Here is a 19624-nt window from a genome sequence, read left to right on the forward strand (position 1 = left end):
TGATGATTTTTTATTTCTCCATGTAAATTCATGCCAATCTAGTTCTCCAGGTGACAATTTCGCGTCTTCCACCTCGAAAATTCCAATTTGTTCGAAGATAGGTACATATCTGTTCTGTGATTCCGACATTGTGTTCAACGTAAGGTAGACAGAGGAAGTAAAAAAAAATGTCGCTAATTCGGTTTTGAACTGAAACATAATATCTTAGATGGCTTCCAAACTAGTACATATTCCATAGGGTAGAAGCTTCAGTTTTGGCCATAGTGCGGTATTCAGCCTGTTACGATCTAAATCGGCATAAATTTATGTTTTACTAGTAGATTCTAATATAATATGATGATTACAGCTGTGAAAACCTTACATTTTGATTAAAAAATGGAAGAAAAAAATATGTTTTCTTAAAAAATCAGCTTCCATATATCTATTTTGGCCAGGGTGCTTCTAATTTGGCCACTCCCATAAGAAATACACGCGATTGGCCAACATAGAAACCAAAGCTGAGAATATGGCCAAAACTGCGGTAATGCTTCTATTTTGGCCAGCGCCACTTTTAATACGAAAATCATGTATTAGCTTGATTTCTGCATTTTTCTAATAAAGTATAGATTGAAACCTTTCATTTAACACATTGGTAGTTTTCATTGGATTATTGGTTATTTTTATAAAAATGATTTCCCTTAGACTGGCCAAAACCGGTGCCCGCACCCTATATGTATTAGCGTGGTTCAAAAAATCGTTTTTGCTCCACACCGCTTATTCGATTCAAAGTTTGTATGGGAATTACTATGGGAAAAGGCCGTTTTTCATTCAATCCACAGTAGCATTTCCCCAAGTGCCCTAGTCGGTTAATTGACCCTTGATAATTGTAGGTTACTCTATCAGCTACAACTTTGCCGAAGACCGCATTTAAATCGGACGCCTCATTAATTAGTTACCGATTTTTTTCCAGAACCGAAATCTTTACTCATGATTTTTAAACTATTCGGTGGGCATCACTGCAGTTTGCAGTGAAACATAGTAGCCATGGTTTCAGTGTGCTATCTTTGGCGCTATATGCAGCAATGTTGCCTGCTGGGAAGCTGGAGGATCACTGTTAAAGTTTGTCCAGTTGGATACAAACCGATAACTAATTAATGAGGCGTCCGATTTAAATGCGGTCTTCAGCAAAGTTGTAGCTGATAGAGTAACCAAAGATTACCAAGGGTCAACTAACCGACTAGGGCACTTGGGGAAACGCTACGGTGGATTGAATGAAAACATCGTTTTCCCATAGTAATTCCCATACAAACTTTGAAGGGCTTGTGCAGTCTCAATTTTCAACTAAATGAGCTCAAATTTTGGGAGAAGTCATATAATCTGGTTAGGTACAAGCATGGTTTTGATCCCCCTCCCCCATATTTGACGATTTTCCGATTTTTCCATACAAAAAAGTTGGTGCGTCTACCGCCAACCATGGCACAAATGTCAAATGTCCGAAATTGAGGATAACGTGCCTCTAGAGCCGGCCTTCTGAACCCTTGATGAAAAATATTCTTGATCAATGTTAGGTCATACAGAACCAAGTTCAATTTTGAACAAGTTGTAGTATAATATTTCAGAAATTTATTTTTATGACAAGTTTTACATCAACTCTTTTGTGGGATACAGCAATTCGAGTAATATGTAGGCAAACGAATCAATTTTTGGATCTTACAGGGAGACAGTGTCAGTAAAATCCTATTAGAAGATTCATGCACAATTCTAATATGTTTCTCTTTTAAGTGCACCAAAAATATAAATGCACTAGTACTGTAATGGCGCTGTCGTCACTTCTCGTATTTTATTATATTAATCCTTTCCGTCCCACGAATTTAGACAACTATTCTGCCGTGAATCGCAAGTCAGTCCCATCTGCATTTTGGGCAAAAATGAGTTAATGACCGCTTTCGAGCTTTCTTCGGATGATCTTTCAGCTGCGTGCATAAAAATATATAGTTTGTTCAGTAAAATTGAAAAACAACACCAAGTCAGATTGTCCCATAATGAAATGTAATCGCAAGTCAGTCCCATTACGAACTTGTGTGCCCTCCAGTACAAGACCTAACACTATTTTAGCTAGTTTTACATTTTTCACTGTTATGTTTTAACGTTTGAAACAATATGTGAAAGTTTCATGATGATCGCAGAAGTTTTCAATTCATAGCGATTTTTTAGAGTTTCGTATAGAAATCGAATTTGAAAACTTCAGAGGCCATTTTCTCAATGCCTACTTTTTACATATGGGACTGACTTGCGATTCACAGCAGTATTTTTGTGACAAGAAAACGTTTCCAAACAAAAGTTATTTTGGCCAAAGTTTTCGAAATAAACAAAAAAATACTTGCAATTCAATAGTTTTTCCTTGTTTATCAATAGTTTCAAAATCACTATTGAAACAAGTAGTAATTAGTTGGGTTTATCTATTATTGAGATTACAATCATATTTCATTTACTATTATATCATCATCATATTCATCTAATTCCGTTTCACTCATTTTTGTTCTGTTTAGTAAACTTAATTTATTTGACACATCTAGTACCGGTATATCTAGTGTAGTATACTGATGCTGTAAGAGCGTGTCAAACTTGATGTTAACGTTTCTGATCAATTCACATTGGTCGGGCTCCATACAAAGGGGCGGCCAAAGCTCTCAAATAACGAAATTGATATTTTCAAACTTTATTTCACCTTATAACAAAGTTAATGCATTGTAGTTTTGTGATTCCTAATTAAAAGCATACCAGCTTTTGTATTTCAATGACATTTTCACTGCCAAAGTGGCCTAAGTCATAAAATTGAAAAATGAATTATTCGAAAAAAGAAAAATATTAACATTTTGAGAATGGAATATATGTTTTAAGTTATCCAGCATATGAAAGCTTGTTATTGGACTGTATGAATGCACGTATGGTGCAAATTTTAAATGTAACAAAACTTTTCAAATTTTCATATAATATATTATATTCATATTATGGTACCTTAGAAATTTTGATTATTTTTAAGTTTAAAAACGGTTCGTGTCGTCACGTGTCGCCGCAATTTCGAATAGTACATCTTAAACATCATGCTTAGAGCTGCCTAAAAACGTTTAAATATTTTGCAGAAATTTGCAGTTTTTCAAATTAGAGCTATTTGAAAAAGTCAAGTTTTTTCATATATTTTACGTTATTTTTTTCCATTTTTGACTGAAATAAAATTTATCTTCCCACATTTTTCACACGTTTTGAACAAACTTGATTGGATTTGATCGAAAGATGACCATTTAGTTAAATTCGAATTGATTTTCTAACAAAAAACGCAAAAAAAAAACGTGCGGTTTACTGATTTTTACCGTTTTTTTTTAATTATTGAAGTTACGTATTTTTTTAATACCCCTTTTCAAACACTAAAAATACTATATAACATATCTAGACAACCTATAACTTCGATTTAACACATAAAAAGAGTTTTGGCCGAACTTTATCTTTTTCCGACCATTGTGCAATTGTCAATATTGCTTGATGGCTCAGCATGAGTTGTAACTGTACCATGAATTAATTGAAATAAAAGTTGTACAGACCACCAGAGATAAATGAATTGTTATTGAATTACCCCTTGAAATCAGTATTTGAATTTGGTTATCTGAGTAGCGTAGAACTCACTGCGTTCCCTTGCCATAAACCGCAGATTACAAACTTAAATGAGTTCCTGAGAGATCTCTGGTGCCAAATTAGAAACCTTTAGCCAAGCGACAATGTGTTGATCTATGGACATCGACCTGTCCAAGTTCTATTCAAGTATCGTTGACCCGACCTGCCTTTGAATATCTTCGGGTGGGCAATGATTTGGAAGTTCGGATCAACTTTGGGGAAAGGGGATGCTTTCTCCCGACAATTCAGGAATTTGGTTGCGTAAAGGCGAATTTTAGTTCTTCGCGAAATTAACTTCGTTAATTTCACGTAATATCCGGAGACGAATATTTTTAGAACTCGCACTTTATCTAAGGACCTTGAGACTTAAGGTGAAACAGGAAGCATTTCCTCACTTTTTGGTTTTTGATTTTTTTTATTAAATAACGAAGCAATATTTTTAAAATCGGTTTTCGTGCACATGTAGAGTATGGATCAAGGTATCTTCTGATTTTTTTGTAGTGGAAAATGTTTTTCGTTTTTGCAGAAACCATTTTTGAATAAAATTTCACAAAAAAATGGTTTCTGCAAAAATGGAAAACATTTTCCACCTCAAAAAAATTCAGAAGATACCTTGATCCATACTCTACATGTGTACGAAAACCGATTTTGAAAATATTGCTTCGTCATTTAAGGACAAGGTATTTGGAGTACATAGCTCAAAATTTCTAGAGCACCGTTTTTTTTAAACCGTTGAACGGATTTGGATGAAAATGCATCATGTTAATTGTTCAGTGGTTGTCAACAGCGTGATGCATTTTAATCCAAATCCGTTCAACGGTTCTAAGAAATGGTGCTCTAGAAATTTTGAACAATGTACTCCAAATACCTTGTCCTTAATAGAAAATCAAAAACCGAAAAAATGAGAAAATGCTTCCAGTTTCGCCTTAACTCGATCACTTCGTTCAGGTCCGCGGAAGAGTCGAGAACGGTCCGAACAGTAATTCGCGCCGTGGTGTGTTCAAGAAGGTGAACTAATAGTTCAAGTGTGAAAGTGCTTCTACTTTATTAATATAGATTATCCCGTTTAATTTCCCTCTAAATAGTTAGTTTAGCTAGGCAGATAGTGCATATTGCAATTTTGGCGGTTTTCAGGTGCGAGCGTAGACTTGTGGATAAGCCGGGGTAAGGCATATGTGCATAGTAGTGTCAAGTACGGTGTTCAATACCCGGCATTGATGGCTTTTTGTTAGATTTGTGGCAAGTTGCGGAAGCCCGGCACACCACCTCCCACGTTTTATAAACGACCGTCTTCGTCTCGCCGTCCTGCTACGAAGATGTGTACCCGGCGGTACGTGGTCGGAGAGGGCAGCGCACGTTATTCCCGCGCCCTAGGCAGGGCAGTAGCAACGGGTCCGACTTTGAGCCGGCCATTTTCATCAACGAGAGTGTTCCGAGTGGAAACCAGTGATCAAAAAGTTTTTTCGATCGGATTCGATCCGGCGACGACCAGCGTGGCAAGCACGACCGAGAAGGCCACAGATCCCCGTGGGAGGTGCCGTTTGAGAACGGCCACACCAGCGAAGAGAAGTAGGAGATTCCCACCAGGAGTCAACGAGAGAGCGCGTGTGGAACGCGCGCCGAATTACATCGTAGCTGAAAATGGATACTTTTCTTTTTCCATGCGCATGATGAGATCTTGCCCCTAGCCTTAGCCAATCTAGCTAGAGCATGGCCGCTGAAAATTAGCCTCTACCGTTAGCCATACACGTAAGCACCCGGCAGTAGACTGCAGCATAAAATTTGTGTTGCCCTTTGGCAAATGAACACCGCACCGCGTATTTTCCTGAGTACCGCCCGAATGAACATTAGCTAGCGAGTGACAGAGGGAAATGAACTAGATAGGCCTAGACTAAGTATTCATGAATTCGATGTCGATAAAGCAGGAGTGTAAATATAGATAAGATGCTGAATTGATTCCAATAAATGAGTTTTAGTTACACTGCAACACCAATGTATTTGAACACCAATGTATTTGAACACTGTAATGGGAGAAGTTTGAAGTGGTAGATTAAGAGGCATTTTCGGTTGCTTTTGGTTCTTTTTAAGTAATTCTTTTGGGGAGGTTGGCCCTATTAATCAACCAAGGATATTCTCCTTTCTTTTGTGGCCGAATTGAATATTTTGGAATAAAATCTTCCAGTGATAATAACCATCGCGAAACCTATTTTTGTCCTCGGCGAAATCACCTTGTCGCACATTAATTTCTAGTTTTTTCACGACTAACCAGTCGTAAAGCACTCTGTTCCTTTGATCAGCCAATTCGTTTCCCGCCCAATCATTTTTGGGAATATTTTTCCCCTCCCCTAAAAGGGTCTCACCAGGTCGGGCAATCTTAAAAACGGTAAATGGTCTCCGTAAGGAGTGGTGCTTAAGCCATTTAACTTTCATCCGGGAAACTCGTAAGGCTGTCGGGTCACAAAGTTGAAAAATAATTGCGCAGGCGTAGTCGACATACGAATGACACTAATGAGTGGAGCTTTTTTGTCGATCATTTAAAGCTTTCAACAGTGTTCGACATTCAATGAGAAACTCTTATTGGAATTGTATGTTGTTTACGATTCCAATAAGATTCCAATAAGATTTTCCCATTGAACCCTCATTGACTGAAGTTCAATCCAACCGTTATTTTGAAGTTAAAAATTTATTTTTTTTTGTCACGCGAAATTCGATTTTTTTGTAAACCGTATGTTGGACGTACTTCGGAAATATTGCGCTGGATAGAGGACCAGATTTGCTGTCCAGCGCAATATGTTTTACATATTTATTTGAAAAAAAAACATGTTTCAACCGCGAAGATAATAGACTTACATGAAGGTAAGTAATACTTCAAAGATTATTATTCGTTAAATGAAAAAGTAATCGATGATCAAATTACCTTAGAACTAACCAAATTAATTAAATATAAACAGTTACTGCAAGTATAACAACAGCTGGAAATTAAATCCTTCTTAATACATTTTTTCGTTAAATTAATGCAAAACTACAAACTAGAAAGACGTTTTTTTTTTCAACGGTTGAAAGTTTAATTTAATTATTTATTCATTGTAAAGACCTCCATCTAACAAAATGTCTTAAATTAATTAAATAATGTATTAATTTTGTACTGTATATTTTGATTCTGCCCTCTAATGCTTATCCTTTGACTGATACGCGTATTTCGACTACCACTTGTAATCTTCCTCAGCATCTCCTCTAAGCAGAATACCCTTTTCGAATGAGTGTATTCCATTTTGAACCTTATAATGGATCATTAAAATAACTAAAACGGTCGCTATGAAATGAATAGATAGCACCACCGTAGCCTTGTGTGTTTGACAAAACTCGACTACTGTCACAATGCACTGAAGGCCAGGATAGCAATCTAGCGGGACAAAAGTAATTACTAATTAAAAAGCATTTCCGGCCCATAGTGTCTTCAACAACGTTTATTTTGTAATAATTAGGAGCACTAATTAAGAAAAAAATATTGATTTTTCAATTTCATATGAAAGACCACTTTTTTCTAAACCAGTTTGGTTTTTTTTTCAGATTTTTTGAACTTTATTTTGATACCTAAAATCAATTTCCAAGCGGTTTTTCAAAATCACCTTTTGACAGCTCGGCAACTGCTTGACAGCTCCGCCCAGTACACTCATTGCACAATTATGGGTCACTCAAGGAACAATCATTTCATAACATCATTCGTTTTTCATACAAAAATCACTATTTTTATTTTATATTCTCTTCATTGAAACTCACAGAGCTTACGAAAGCAGCGCACGCACTTTTCGATATTCACAAATGAAGCGTTATTTTGACAGATAGTTTTGTGACGAACAAAAAAATATTGAAAATATGTATGTTTTGACGTATAAGCCCGTGTGCGATACGTATAGCGACATAAAACAAATCAACTTATGAATAAAAAATGATAATGGCTAACAAAAGCTTGCAATTAATTAGTATTTATCTATTAAAGTGGAAAGTGACTAATAATTATGTGTAACCCATAGTGCAACGAGTGTACAAAATCCGACGAGGGGTGGTTCATCAAATCGCTCCCATACAAACTTCAAATTGATTTTTGAATAGGTTCCCGGGAACCAAAATTCATGATAATTTGGATCTTGGCCCAGTTTGGCGTGCAGATTCAGAATATGGAATTATCTCAACACCGCTAAAGAAGCCAATTGGCTTCTTTAGTGGTGTTGAGATAATTCCATATTCTGAATCTGCATGCCAAACTGAGCCGAAATCCAAATTTTCATCAATTTTGGTGTCCGGGAACCAATTTAAAAATCAATTTGAAGTTTGTATGGGAGCTATTTGTCGAATCACCCCTCGTCGCATTTTGTACTGAGTGGAGCTGTCAAGCAGTTGCCCAGCTGTCAAAAGGTGATTTCAAAAAATCTGTTTGAAATTGATTCTAGGTACCATAATAAAGTTCTAAAAATCTGAAAAAAATCATAGCGGCTCAGAAAAAGGTGCTCTTTTGTTTAAAGATAAAAAATCATTGATTTTTTCTTAATTTAAAAACCCAATTGTGAAGAAATTAGTAGTTCGTAACTATTCCGCATAGGGTGCGCCATCGGCAAAATTGAACATTTTAACAAAATAAACAACACTTTCTTAGACATCAAAATTCCACAGCCTACTGTTTTGTTTTGGAGTTCTTTTAAAAAGAAAAATTCAGTAGTCAAAAATCAGCTTTTGAGCTTATTTTGGTGTTTTTACGAGAAACGAAGAAAATAATAGAAAATGAAGAGAAAAATTAAAATATCGAAAAAATGATGTAATTTTCAGATTATATATCTCACAAAACGCAAAAAATCACAACCTGATTTTTTTTTATTAAATACACATCAATACTAGGCAAACATACTATAGAAAATTTGGAGAGACACCACCTATACTAATACTATTACAAAAGATCAAATATTTCAAAAAACACCAAAATATACCTCTTGATGTGTATTTGCTAAAAATTTCAGGTTGCGATTTTTGCGATTTGTGAGATATTATAACCTGAAAATTAAGTAACGGTTCAATTGAATTTCAGTCAATGAAGGTTCAATGGGAAAGGCTGTTGTTTACGATTCCAATTAGATTCCAATAAGATTTTCTTACCGAATGTCGAACGCTGTTGAAAGCTTTAAATGATCGACAAAAAAGCTCCACTCATTAGTGTCATTCGTATGTCGATCCTGCCGGCATGCACAGGCTAATTCGTTTTGCTGAATACAATCAGCACAAAAAAAATCATTACAGTTTGCTGAGTACCAGTAAAAAAGATTTGCAGTGTAGTTTTTTTTTTGTGAAAACGATATACCGCATTAAGTTCACTACTGGACTGCGAACTGCGACATTATAAGTGCGAAAACGTAAATAAAAGTGCGCGATTGCATCAAATCAGGTTAATGTCTTCGGCGCACTATTTCTTCAATCCATGGAGAACAAGTGCTCTGATGACACCGAGTTGATTTGATGCAATCGCGCACTTTTATTAGCGTTTTCGCACTCGTGAAAACTAGTGCGATAGTCCAGTGGTGAACTAAATGCGCTATAACTGCTGCGTTATTTTGTATACAGAGTAATGTAAGCACAATGTTGAACATATTTTTTCACTAGTCAGTTTGGGATAAATTAATTCCAAATACATTATACGTGTACTTTATCTATACATCTCTTCATCAATTACAATACAAATGAGCTCTCGAAAGATGGATGCTTTTCTTGTTTTGAATTCTGGTGCCTATATTTGCCTAGCACATGGCAAAACTTCAATAACAATAATATGTGTTACAGCCAAACTATATTGCTTTGCAACAATATTCAACTATTATGACTTTTGTTGTGATTTTTGCAATAAATTATTTGATTTATTTTAACATAAAATAGTATTTATAAAAATAGTGGAGCAAATGCACACTTTTTGAATATTGATGAACATGTTGGTTGTCAGAGGTTGTCATACTTGATCGAAGTCGGAGGTCGTTATCCAGGTGCACGACGGGAAATTCCGTTTCGGCTTATGCAACATCTGAGCATTACCATACCTTGTCTACTGAAAAGTTTGTTTTTCCCTCGAGACTATTGGTATTCATTTATTGTATGAAAAATACTTGGGAAAGTCAATGAAATTCCTTTTCATTTCATTTTGCAGTTTTGGTTGGATATTGACCTCATGCAGTTTTGGTTGGATATTGACCTCAAAAACATCCGAAGCTTTACCAAAACCTTCTACGAGCATTTCTACAGTTATTAACTGAGAGCTTTCTTTGCCATTTGGCATTTTTTCATTCGTATATCGAGCCTGCTAAATACCTAGACTCTTTGTCCAGGTATGCCAAGGACATTTTCATCACGAAAAGTTCCTGAACCGAACCTAAAGCACATCGGCAATATGAACCCTAAAATTGAGAATTATCTTAATATACCCGGAACTTCTACGAAAGGTCGAATCTCAAAAGGCCGAAGGTAACGAAAGGCCGAATTGCAAAAGTAGCAATTTTATTACTTAACCCTTTCCTTTCCAATACCAATTATATCTATAACAAGAAAAAAACACTGAAGCAAATAAATATTGTTCCGCATAAATTCATTTTACTTTTTTTTTGTAGTTGGAAATGTTGTCTACAAATGTGACAAGTATAGTGATAATTATACATAATATGGAATAATATGCTTATAACGGCTGCAAATAATGATAGAAAGGTCACAGCGCTGGCCGAATAACTACGTTTGCTATATATATCCGGGAAACGCTTGCTGTCCGCACTAGCTAACGCTAGTTGGACTAAAAAAAGATAATAACTTCTGTTCACATTATACCTAGCACTATTGGAACTACTGTTTTCCTTGAATTTGAATCGATGCATAGGACGCAATCAGTGAAGTACTAGATTGAAAATAGTGAGCTGGATTTTTGTATGGTGAGATGATCAATTCTTTATTTCTGCAATGAAGTCGTGCAAACAGCATGGGTATTATGAGTTCTTGCCTAATTTGATGTTGTTTGAGCAAAAGTTCGGATATCTGTGTTGTTGAAGTTACAAGAAATAAATAATACAATCAGTGAAGTACTAGATTTTTGTACAGTGGTGAGATGATCAATTCTCCTCCTCCTCCTCTTCTTGGCGTAACGTCCTCACTGGGACAAAGCCTGCTGAGCACTTCCACAGTTATTAACTGAGAGCTTCCTCTGCCAATGACCATTTTGCATGTGTATATCGTGTGGCAGGCACGAAGATACTCTATGCCCAAGGAAGTCAAGGAAATTTCCTTTACGAAAAGATCCTGGACCGACCGGGAATCGAACCCGTCACCCTCAGCATGGTCATGCTGAATACCCGTGCGTTTACCGCCTCAGCTATATGGGCCCTCAATTCTCCATTTCTGCAATGGAATAGTGCAAACAGCGTGGGTTATATGATTTCTTGCCTAATTTGATGATGCTTGAGCATAAGCTGGGGTAACTGTAATATTGAAGTTGCAAGAAATAAATAATTCAACAACACAGTTACAAAAACTTGGGCTCAAACAGAATCGAATTGGTCCAGAAAGCATAATACTCACGCTGTTTGCACATTTCATTGCAGAAATGCAGAATTGATCATCTCACCATACAAACATCCAGCTCACTACTTTCAATCTAGTACTTCTCCGATTACGTCCTATTACGGTGCATCGGATATCGGATACTTCGGCGGCATTCTGCCGCCTCGGTTCCTCAATCCTCCATGCAGCTACGCAGCATGATTCACATTTATGTGCATTTTATGTTGGAGTGGGACGACTAAAGGAGCGCAGCTGGTGTGATGGTTAGAACACTTGACCATCACGCCGAGGACCTGAGATCGAATCCCACTCCCGACAAACTCGCAATATGTGAGGTCTTCCTTCGGAAGGTAAGTAATGCGTGAGTCCCGAGATGAACTAGCCTAGGGCTAAAATCTCGTAAATACAGATAACAAAAAATAGGACGACTAAAGGAAAAAGAATATATAGATTCATTATGCATACGACCGACATGTCGAATAAGACAAAAATATTCACTCTTATTTTTAACAAATTCAACACTGACGCAACGATTTTTGTCCATGCGAAAACATCAAAGCCAACAAGAGGCTAACGTTTCGACAGCAGCAGCCAATAATGTTTATGAAATTCAAATCATTTTCATTATTTTGTTGTAAGAAATTCAATTAAAACACATGTTCAAGTGGTCTTTATATTATTTTTAACTGCGCATGCTAGACCATACTCGGAAACATTGTTTTCAACTTCCATTTTGGCTTTGACACCAGATATGCAGCTATAAAATCTTAGTATAAGCTCAGAGAAACAGACGTTACACTTCGCTAGCATCCTATCGAACACCTTTTTAATACCCAACTTTAGCAGTCGGACGCTATATGCGAATCGATTTCACTACTTATATTCACAACTAATTAATTTGAGGTTAAACAACCCTTAAAATTGATCTTCTTCTTCTTCCTCTTTGTGGCTCAACGTCCGCACTGGAACTTGGCCTGCCTCGCTTCAACTTAGTGTTCTTTGAGCACATCCACAGTTATTAATTGAATGGCGTTCTTTGCCTGCCATTGCATGAATTTGTATATTGTGAGACAAGCACAATGCTACGCTATGCCCAGGGAGTCGAGAAAATTTTCCCGACCGGAACGGGAATCGAACCCACCGTCACCGGATTGGCGATTCATAGCCTTAACCACTAGGTTAACTGGAGACCACTCTTTTAATTGATATATCATTTAACTAAACGGAAACCGAGTTAATATGCGTCTTTCATAATTCGGCCTTTCGTTATTTTCGGCCTTTTGTTACATTCGGCCTTTCGTTACCTTCGGCTTTTTGTTACATTCGGCCTTTCGTTACCTTCGGCTTTATGTGATTCGGCCTTTTGTGGTAGTTACACTGGTTTCGGCCTTTCGTGATTCGGCCTTTTGTGTTAATCCCATATGTATAAGCAAACATTTATTTTCATAGTTTACTTACATACTTGACTCAGGCTGAGAAAGAAGTTCTAACATTTCTCATGTATACAGCATGACAACTTGAAATCTGTTCTGCTAGGATAGTATTAGGTAGATATCTCTTTTAGAGTTGATAAAATTGTCTTTTACATTGTTCACCACTATTCTTTGATTGAGCATTTGCGCTTACCGTAAAGTGCCGTAATTCAATGCTGCCTAGCTTTTATATCGCCGTATATTTTCTAATGCAAGCAAAATCATAAAAAAGGCATTTTCATAACATTAGTTCAAACTGAGATAGAGCCAGCTCTGAGCTTAGTTTACTATACTATACGATATCGCGCAAAAAAAAACATATATATCACATCAGCAAGTTTATAAAATTTTATGTATCGATCGGAATACGAATACAGCAGCAAATCTGCAGTTTTTTTAGCTGCCTTTTTTTCTTCTAATAAATCCTATTAATGCATCAGGACCTAAAAAGGATATAACACAATCTACCGTGACGTTAACACGTTTTGACGCCTTTTCTGTCAGATTTTCTACAATAACTCGTAAATTCGACCGTAAACCCTCAAATATGTTTACATATTTGGATTCCTTGTAAATTTTTTTAATAAGTTGTACAGTTGTAACGTCACGCTACTAATTCCCATTTTTAACATACTTTTCCAATGAAAACTAACTGTTTAACAGATTAAACTTATTGGAAATTTTACAAGGAATCCGAATGTGCAATTTTTTTAGGGTTTACGGTCGAATTTACGAGTTATAATAGAAAATCTGACAGAAAAGGCGTCAAAACGTTGTAACGTCATGGTAGAATGTGTCATAAAATGTTCATAATACATTTGGAAGGGTAAATGAATACGTTTGTATACAACTTAAATTTGAGACAAGATACGCGAGACAGTACGTTGAATAATGACACTTTACCGTGTACTTTTTTTAGCTTTTTACAGTATACGTGCGAAAACAAAACAACTAAAACGTTTCTAACAATCATGAGAGTAAATAAAATGTACATTTGCGTTTAAAACCTGAACTAGTGATGCTTTCACACTACCGTGCCGCCGGGTGGTGCCGTAGGACTTGGAGGTAAATGCTGTGGTAGATTCTGAAAAGAAAAGTACAAGTTGGATAGTATTCATTAAAACTCTTTACGCCTGTAAAATAATAAACGCATTATAAAACTCTTTCGTGTGCTGCTTCAATTTTATGCGAAAATATCCAACTGGTCAAAGCTGCTACTTCTACCTCTTATTTTTGCATGATTTGTCGAGAAATCATATTACTTTTTGCACGGGTTTTTCGAAATTTGAACCAAAAACTTTTTTGACCGGTAGGTACGCATCCCCCGTGCAAAAAAAAAAAAAAAAAATCGGGTGTAATCAGAAAAGTAAATTAGCACATTTGACACAGCCATATACAAAAATGAGTGAGTTGTACACATGTTTGTGATTTCTACCATTACAATTTGCAATATTAACCTAAATAGTTTAAAAATAAAAATTATACTTACGATGTAACCAGGCCTTGCCCAGGTGTATACGAATCCATCCTGGCACGCTGTGAGTAAGCAATCTTCTCGAAATATTAATGCCGTCAATCGTTCGTGCGCAATTTTCTTGCACACCAAAGGTTCTAATACTGGACAATCGTCGAATCTCGGGCACGCCGGAGTTCCAATCAATTTCATTGGATCGTACGATGAAATTATACTTGTTCCACTGCCAGTGGTTCCATTCCCATCGTTGCGCTTATTTTTCGTTAACGATGCAGTCATAATTGATGTTATTGTATTAGATATACTTCCGCCTCCACCGCCACCGCCACCACTGCTAGACGAAGAAGTTGAAATAGTCTGATCAACGTAATTGTTGGCTTGGTTGTTGTTGCTCGAAGAGTTAGAATGCTGGAAATGATTATTATTTGAACTAGTGTGAATATTATTGCTGATACTGGATTTGCCTGCAAGCGATATGATATTTCTTTTGCTGCTTTTGCCCAATTTTTCACTTTTTTCGCTGTTATTGGTGCTGTTGCTGCCAAATCCAAGATTGGAAAACCGTTGCGTTATTGAATTAAACGCTGAGTGGTGCTGGTGATTTAAATCATACTTTGAGTTTTTGTCACCGTAATTATCTTTTTCTTTCTTATTTGAAGTTCCGACAACGGCAGATATATTACTCGTAATAACAACACTACTTTCTCTAGTTACGTGATTCTTAGCATGCTTTCCATCAACGCTACTTGTTGAACCTTTTCCACTGCTATTGTTGCTATTACTATCATCACAATTTATAGCAGTTATATTATTACTAGTAAAAGATATTTTTTTCAAATTATAATTAGCATTATCCACTGTATCGCTTTCCTCGATTGAAGTTGCGTTAGCTATTGATTTAGATAAGTCCTTATGAGTTGTCACTGTTTGTCCACTATTACTATTATTTGCACTATTTGGAAATTCACTAGAACATAAAAAAAAACAATGTTTTAGTCAAGAGGTGGAGAATATTTGTTTACAAATATATACCTTTTTGCATTACAAGATGTGTGTTCCGCTAAACTTAAGTTGCGACTTAGGTGACCTATGGACTGCCGCAGAACGTCCTCGGTGATGTCCCACAAACAGAGCTGGGTATCCTGGCTTACCGAGCCTAGTCTGTAACACGTGGCAAGTTTTTCCGATGTAGAGACACTATTTCTACAAGCTGAAGTAGGACGACGCAAAGCAGTTGCTGTCGCTGATTCACTGCCAGCATATTTGCTATGACCGTAGTAATTTTTATAACCATCATTCATTGGGTTGTCATCGTCTGAATAGTCATCTCCATTCCAGTTTGAATATGACGTCGTGTATGGATCAAATGCAACTACTGACACCCATGAGCGATGACCTTGGCCACGTGCAACAACACGTTGTTCAAGCAAGGAATATACAGTTACGAGGTCATCTTCCCCACCAACAACAACATACTTGCCATCCGGGCTCCAACATACACAGAGAAAACCTCCGAAATACGACCGTGCTATTCCAATTAACTCCATGTTACTGTAATGGAAGACTCGAAGAAATCCATCCTGTGATACGATTGCCAAGTGCTGACCACAGGGAGAAAAACAGAACTCATTTATGCTGGCATTCTCTTGCTGACCAAAGCACCATTTGAACAATGGATTACGCGTTGCTTTTGATTTACTTGCATGAACAATGTAACCATCACCGCACTTATAAGGCTGATAACTCGGCGTAGTGGGTGTACATGGCAGTTCTTCGTTATAAGCATATAAGCAACCACTAGCGTGAGACGCCAGGAAATGGTTTTCAGAGCCCGGTATCCATTTCAAACAGGTAACTTTTGTCTTATCAATTAATCTCTGTAAAGAAAAAAGAAAATATAGATTCATTATGCATACGACCGACATGACAAAAATATTCACTCTTATTTTTAACAAATTCAACACTGACGCAACGATTTTTGTCCATGCGAAAATATCAAAGTCAACAAAAGGCTAACGTTTCGACAGCAGCAGCAAATAATGTTTATGAAATTCAAATCATTTTCATTATTTTGTTGTAATAAATTGAATTAAAACACATGTTTTTTTTTTTATTTTTATCTTTATTAACGAGATTTTTAACCCTAGGCTAGTTCATCTCGGGACCCACGCTTTACTTCCCTTCCGAAGGAAGAACTCACATTTTGTTCAAGTGGTCTTCATATTATTTTTAACTGCGCATGCTAGATCATTCTCGGAAACAATGTTTTCAACTTCCATTTTGGCTTTGACACCAGATAGGGTAATTAATGTATTTTGGACAGGCTGAGGACTGTAGTGTCTACCTAATGGTTGTGTGCATAGGATATCTACCTACATGAAATACTATTCATTACAGTACCTAAATGTCTAGGTATGATTCATTATGTCTACCTATGGTAGTATAAATACGTGTGGTCATTGGACCGCACAGGAGAGACTGCACAAGCCTTGGACTTGTCAACATCTTTATCATTCTTCTTTTGAAGAATATAAAAGTGGCGACGAGGATCAAGGAACGTGTAATTTCTTTTGAGTTATTCCGAAATTATTTCCTTTTGGTTTTCAGGTTGTTGTAATAACAAATTAAGATTTTTGTGGAGAACGGAATTGTTCTTTTATGGGTTGCCATTATGTTGTGAACAGAATGTTCGTTTTGGCCGATGTTGCATTGACGAAATTGTCCTTTTGTTTTGGTAATAACGAAATGTTATTTTTTGTGGTGAACCAAATTGTTCTTTTGTGGCGGAATTGTCGTATGCTATGTTTTGGTGAATGAATTTGTGTTATTTGTACTTTTTGGTAAAGTTGCCGATATTGAGATGACGAGATCGTCTTTTTGTTTTTGTAGTTTTGTTAGCGAACAGATTATTTCAGTTCAGTTTATTTGTGCTATTATTAATTTGGTGATGACTTTCTGAGATTTCTAAAGGGGAAAGGGCTGTAGTGTCTACCTAATGGTTGTGTGCATAGGATATCTACCTACATGAAATACTATTCATTACAGTACCTAAATGTCTAGGTATGATTCATTATGTCTACCTATGGTAGTATAAATACGTGTGGTCATTGGACCGCACAGGAGAGACTGCACAAGCCTTGGACTTGTCATTTTGCAAAGTTACTAATACGCTTATAATATGATTGCTCTCTCCAGGTGACAAAAAAGCTTAACGAAAGCATTTTAAGCTGAAAAAAAAAATAAAATTTCCAATCGCTTGTTAGAATTGCATTTTGGACACCGGATATATGTTTTGGACACCCTCAGGAATATAATTTGGACAGGGCAATTATCTCAATGTTTAGCCGTGTGTACTGCTAAATAATGGAAGTAGTATAAATTAACAAATAATCAAATTTCTCCGCTTAACAGGCATCTATTTTGATAACTAATAGTTTTTGTTAAAATCTAGAGAATATCGACAGACCCACAGAATACGCCTCCAAGTATGCAATCGCACAGCATCCCCATGCAGTTCGTCAGATGACCAAAATATATTAACACTATGCTGCTGTGTTAAAAGATAGGTTGTCAGCTTGAGCCTCTCGCTTGCGCCACAGTTATGTTGGCTACGAAAACATTGCATTAGTGGGATAGGGATGCCAATTCCTTGATCATCGGCTCTTTTTTCGTTTCGCTCTTCCTCGCTCAGTTTTTATTGCCTCTCTGCTTTGGGTTCGTTCGCTCCCTCGCGACGAAGCAGAAGCAAAACACCGCTCTACAGCATGTTGCAAAACTCTTTTGATTTCGAGGAGGATTATCAAGCTTGATATAAACTAGAAATCCTCTACATAGAGATAAGCGGAAGTTACATATGTCGATTCGGCAACGCTGTTCATTTTGTTTACATCAGCTGCTAACACTTGCTGCAAAGCTAGATGTTCAAACTTTGTGCGTGACTTCGTAGTGGTTCAAGTTGTTTTGTTTACATTTTCTAATTATGGTAGATTTTTTTTTCAAAATTTTGAAAAAAATAGCGGAGCAATCGATGAAATCTGAAATTTATTGCAAAGTGTTAAGCTAAACATATCGGCAGAAATGAAGCAAGAAGCAGCAATGAAAGTTTTTTCGAGGAGTGCAGCAACAAAAGTTTCGTCATAAGCTTGAGCATTTGAAAGCAGAATTAATTAAATTCTATCTTTTTACTAAACTTACATACAGGGAATAGACAAAATGATCGGGACAGGCAAAATTTTCCCTTTCCAAAAAATGTTCAACTAGCTGTAACTTTTCGAAAAGTGTATCAAATATTCTCAAATTTTTACTGTAAGTTCTTCAACTAGTTGTGTATCAGTGGACAAAATTTGGAAAAGATCGGACAATTCTTTACGAAGTTATAAAGATTTTCGAAAAAGATAATATTATCCGATAGCCAACTTTGAGCTGGTATATCTCCGGATTCAATGAACCGATTGCAATGAAATTTTGACCATTCATGACTTATATAATGAACTCTGGAAAACATTTGACTTAACTTGAAATTTTTAACAAGCGAAAAAGTTATAGCGATTTTATTTTTATCACGATTTTTTAGTAAATTGGTCTATTTTAATATGCATCCCATTACGTTTTCAATTTATTGGCGGCTACGATGTTACTTTCCTTAAAAACGCATTTATATATTAGTCAATAAGAGGGAAACTAAGTGAACTATAATTTGCATCTTGAATTTTGAAACGATGTTGATGTTTTGGATAATTTGGTGTTTTATTAGAAAAATAATCTAATCAGTATAATTTTCTTCCGTGTTAAGAATATTAAGTTAAGTCAAATGTTTTCCAGAGTTCATTATATAAGTCATAAATGGTCAAAATTTCATTGCATTCGGTTCATTGAATCCGGAGATATAACAGCTCAAAGTTGGCTATCGGATAATTTTACCTTTTTCAAGAATATTTATAACTTCGTGAAGAATTGTCCGATCTTTTCCAAATTTTGTCCACTGATACACAACTAGTTGAGGATCTTACAGTAAAAATTTGAGAATATTTGATACACTTTTCGAGAAGTTGCAGCTAAATGAACATTTTTTGGAAAGTGAAAATTTTGCCTGTTCCGATCATTTTGTCTATCCCCTGTATACCGTCAATTTCTCGATATTAAAAATAAATAATTTTAATTTATTTAGTTCGAATTGCAATACCGTTCAATCGACGCCTTCTTACGAACGATCAGCCTGTTCATTTGGCTCACACTTTGACAGTTCTTTCTGCACGATTGGCTTACAATGGCCGCCTCCGCAGATCTCTATAATGTAGGATTACTAATATAAACCATTAAAGTTGAATTAAAGTGGGAAGTGGCGCCACTATTGCTGAATTACGATTACACCAGTATAATCATAAGTCAGCAATAGTAGCGCCACCAGCAGGGTGCGATGACGTCACGTTTTAGATTCCCGCGGGAACCCAAT

At 36.4% G+C, this 19624-nt stretch overlaps 1 protein-coding gene across 1 annotated transcript in view; it reads right to left on the reverse strand.

The window, feature by feature from the left end:
- Positions 1–9230: 9230 nt before the first annotated feature.
- The window catches only part of LOC109427621 (WD repeat-containing protein 20), a 106384-nt gene continuing 95990 nt past the window's right edge, over positions 9231–19624 (reverse strand). The window contains exons 3-5 of the mRNA XM_062849471.1: positions 15205–16049; positions 14188–15139; positions 9231–13782 (exon numbers count right to left, since the gene is read on the reverse strand). Coding sequence (XP_062705455.1) covers positions 13723–13782; positions 14188–15139; positions 15205–16049 — 1857 coding nt within the window. The 3' untranslated portion in view covers positions 9231–13722. The remainder of the gene's footprint in view (positions 13783–14187; positions 15140–15204; positions 16050–19624) is intronic.

Source organism: Aedes albopictus, chromosome 1, assembly GCF_035046485.1.
Source record: "Aedes albopictus strain Foshan chromosome 1, AalbF5, whole genome shotgun sequence".
Classification (NCBI taxonomy): Eukaryota; Metazoa; Arthropoda; class Insecta; order Diptera; family Culicidae; genus Aedes; species Aedes albopictus.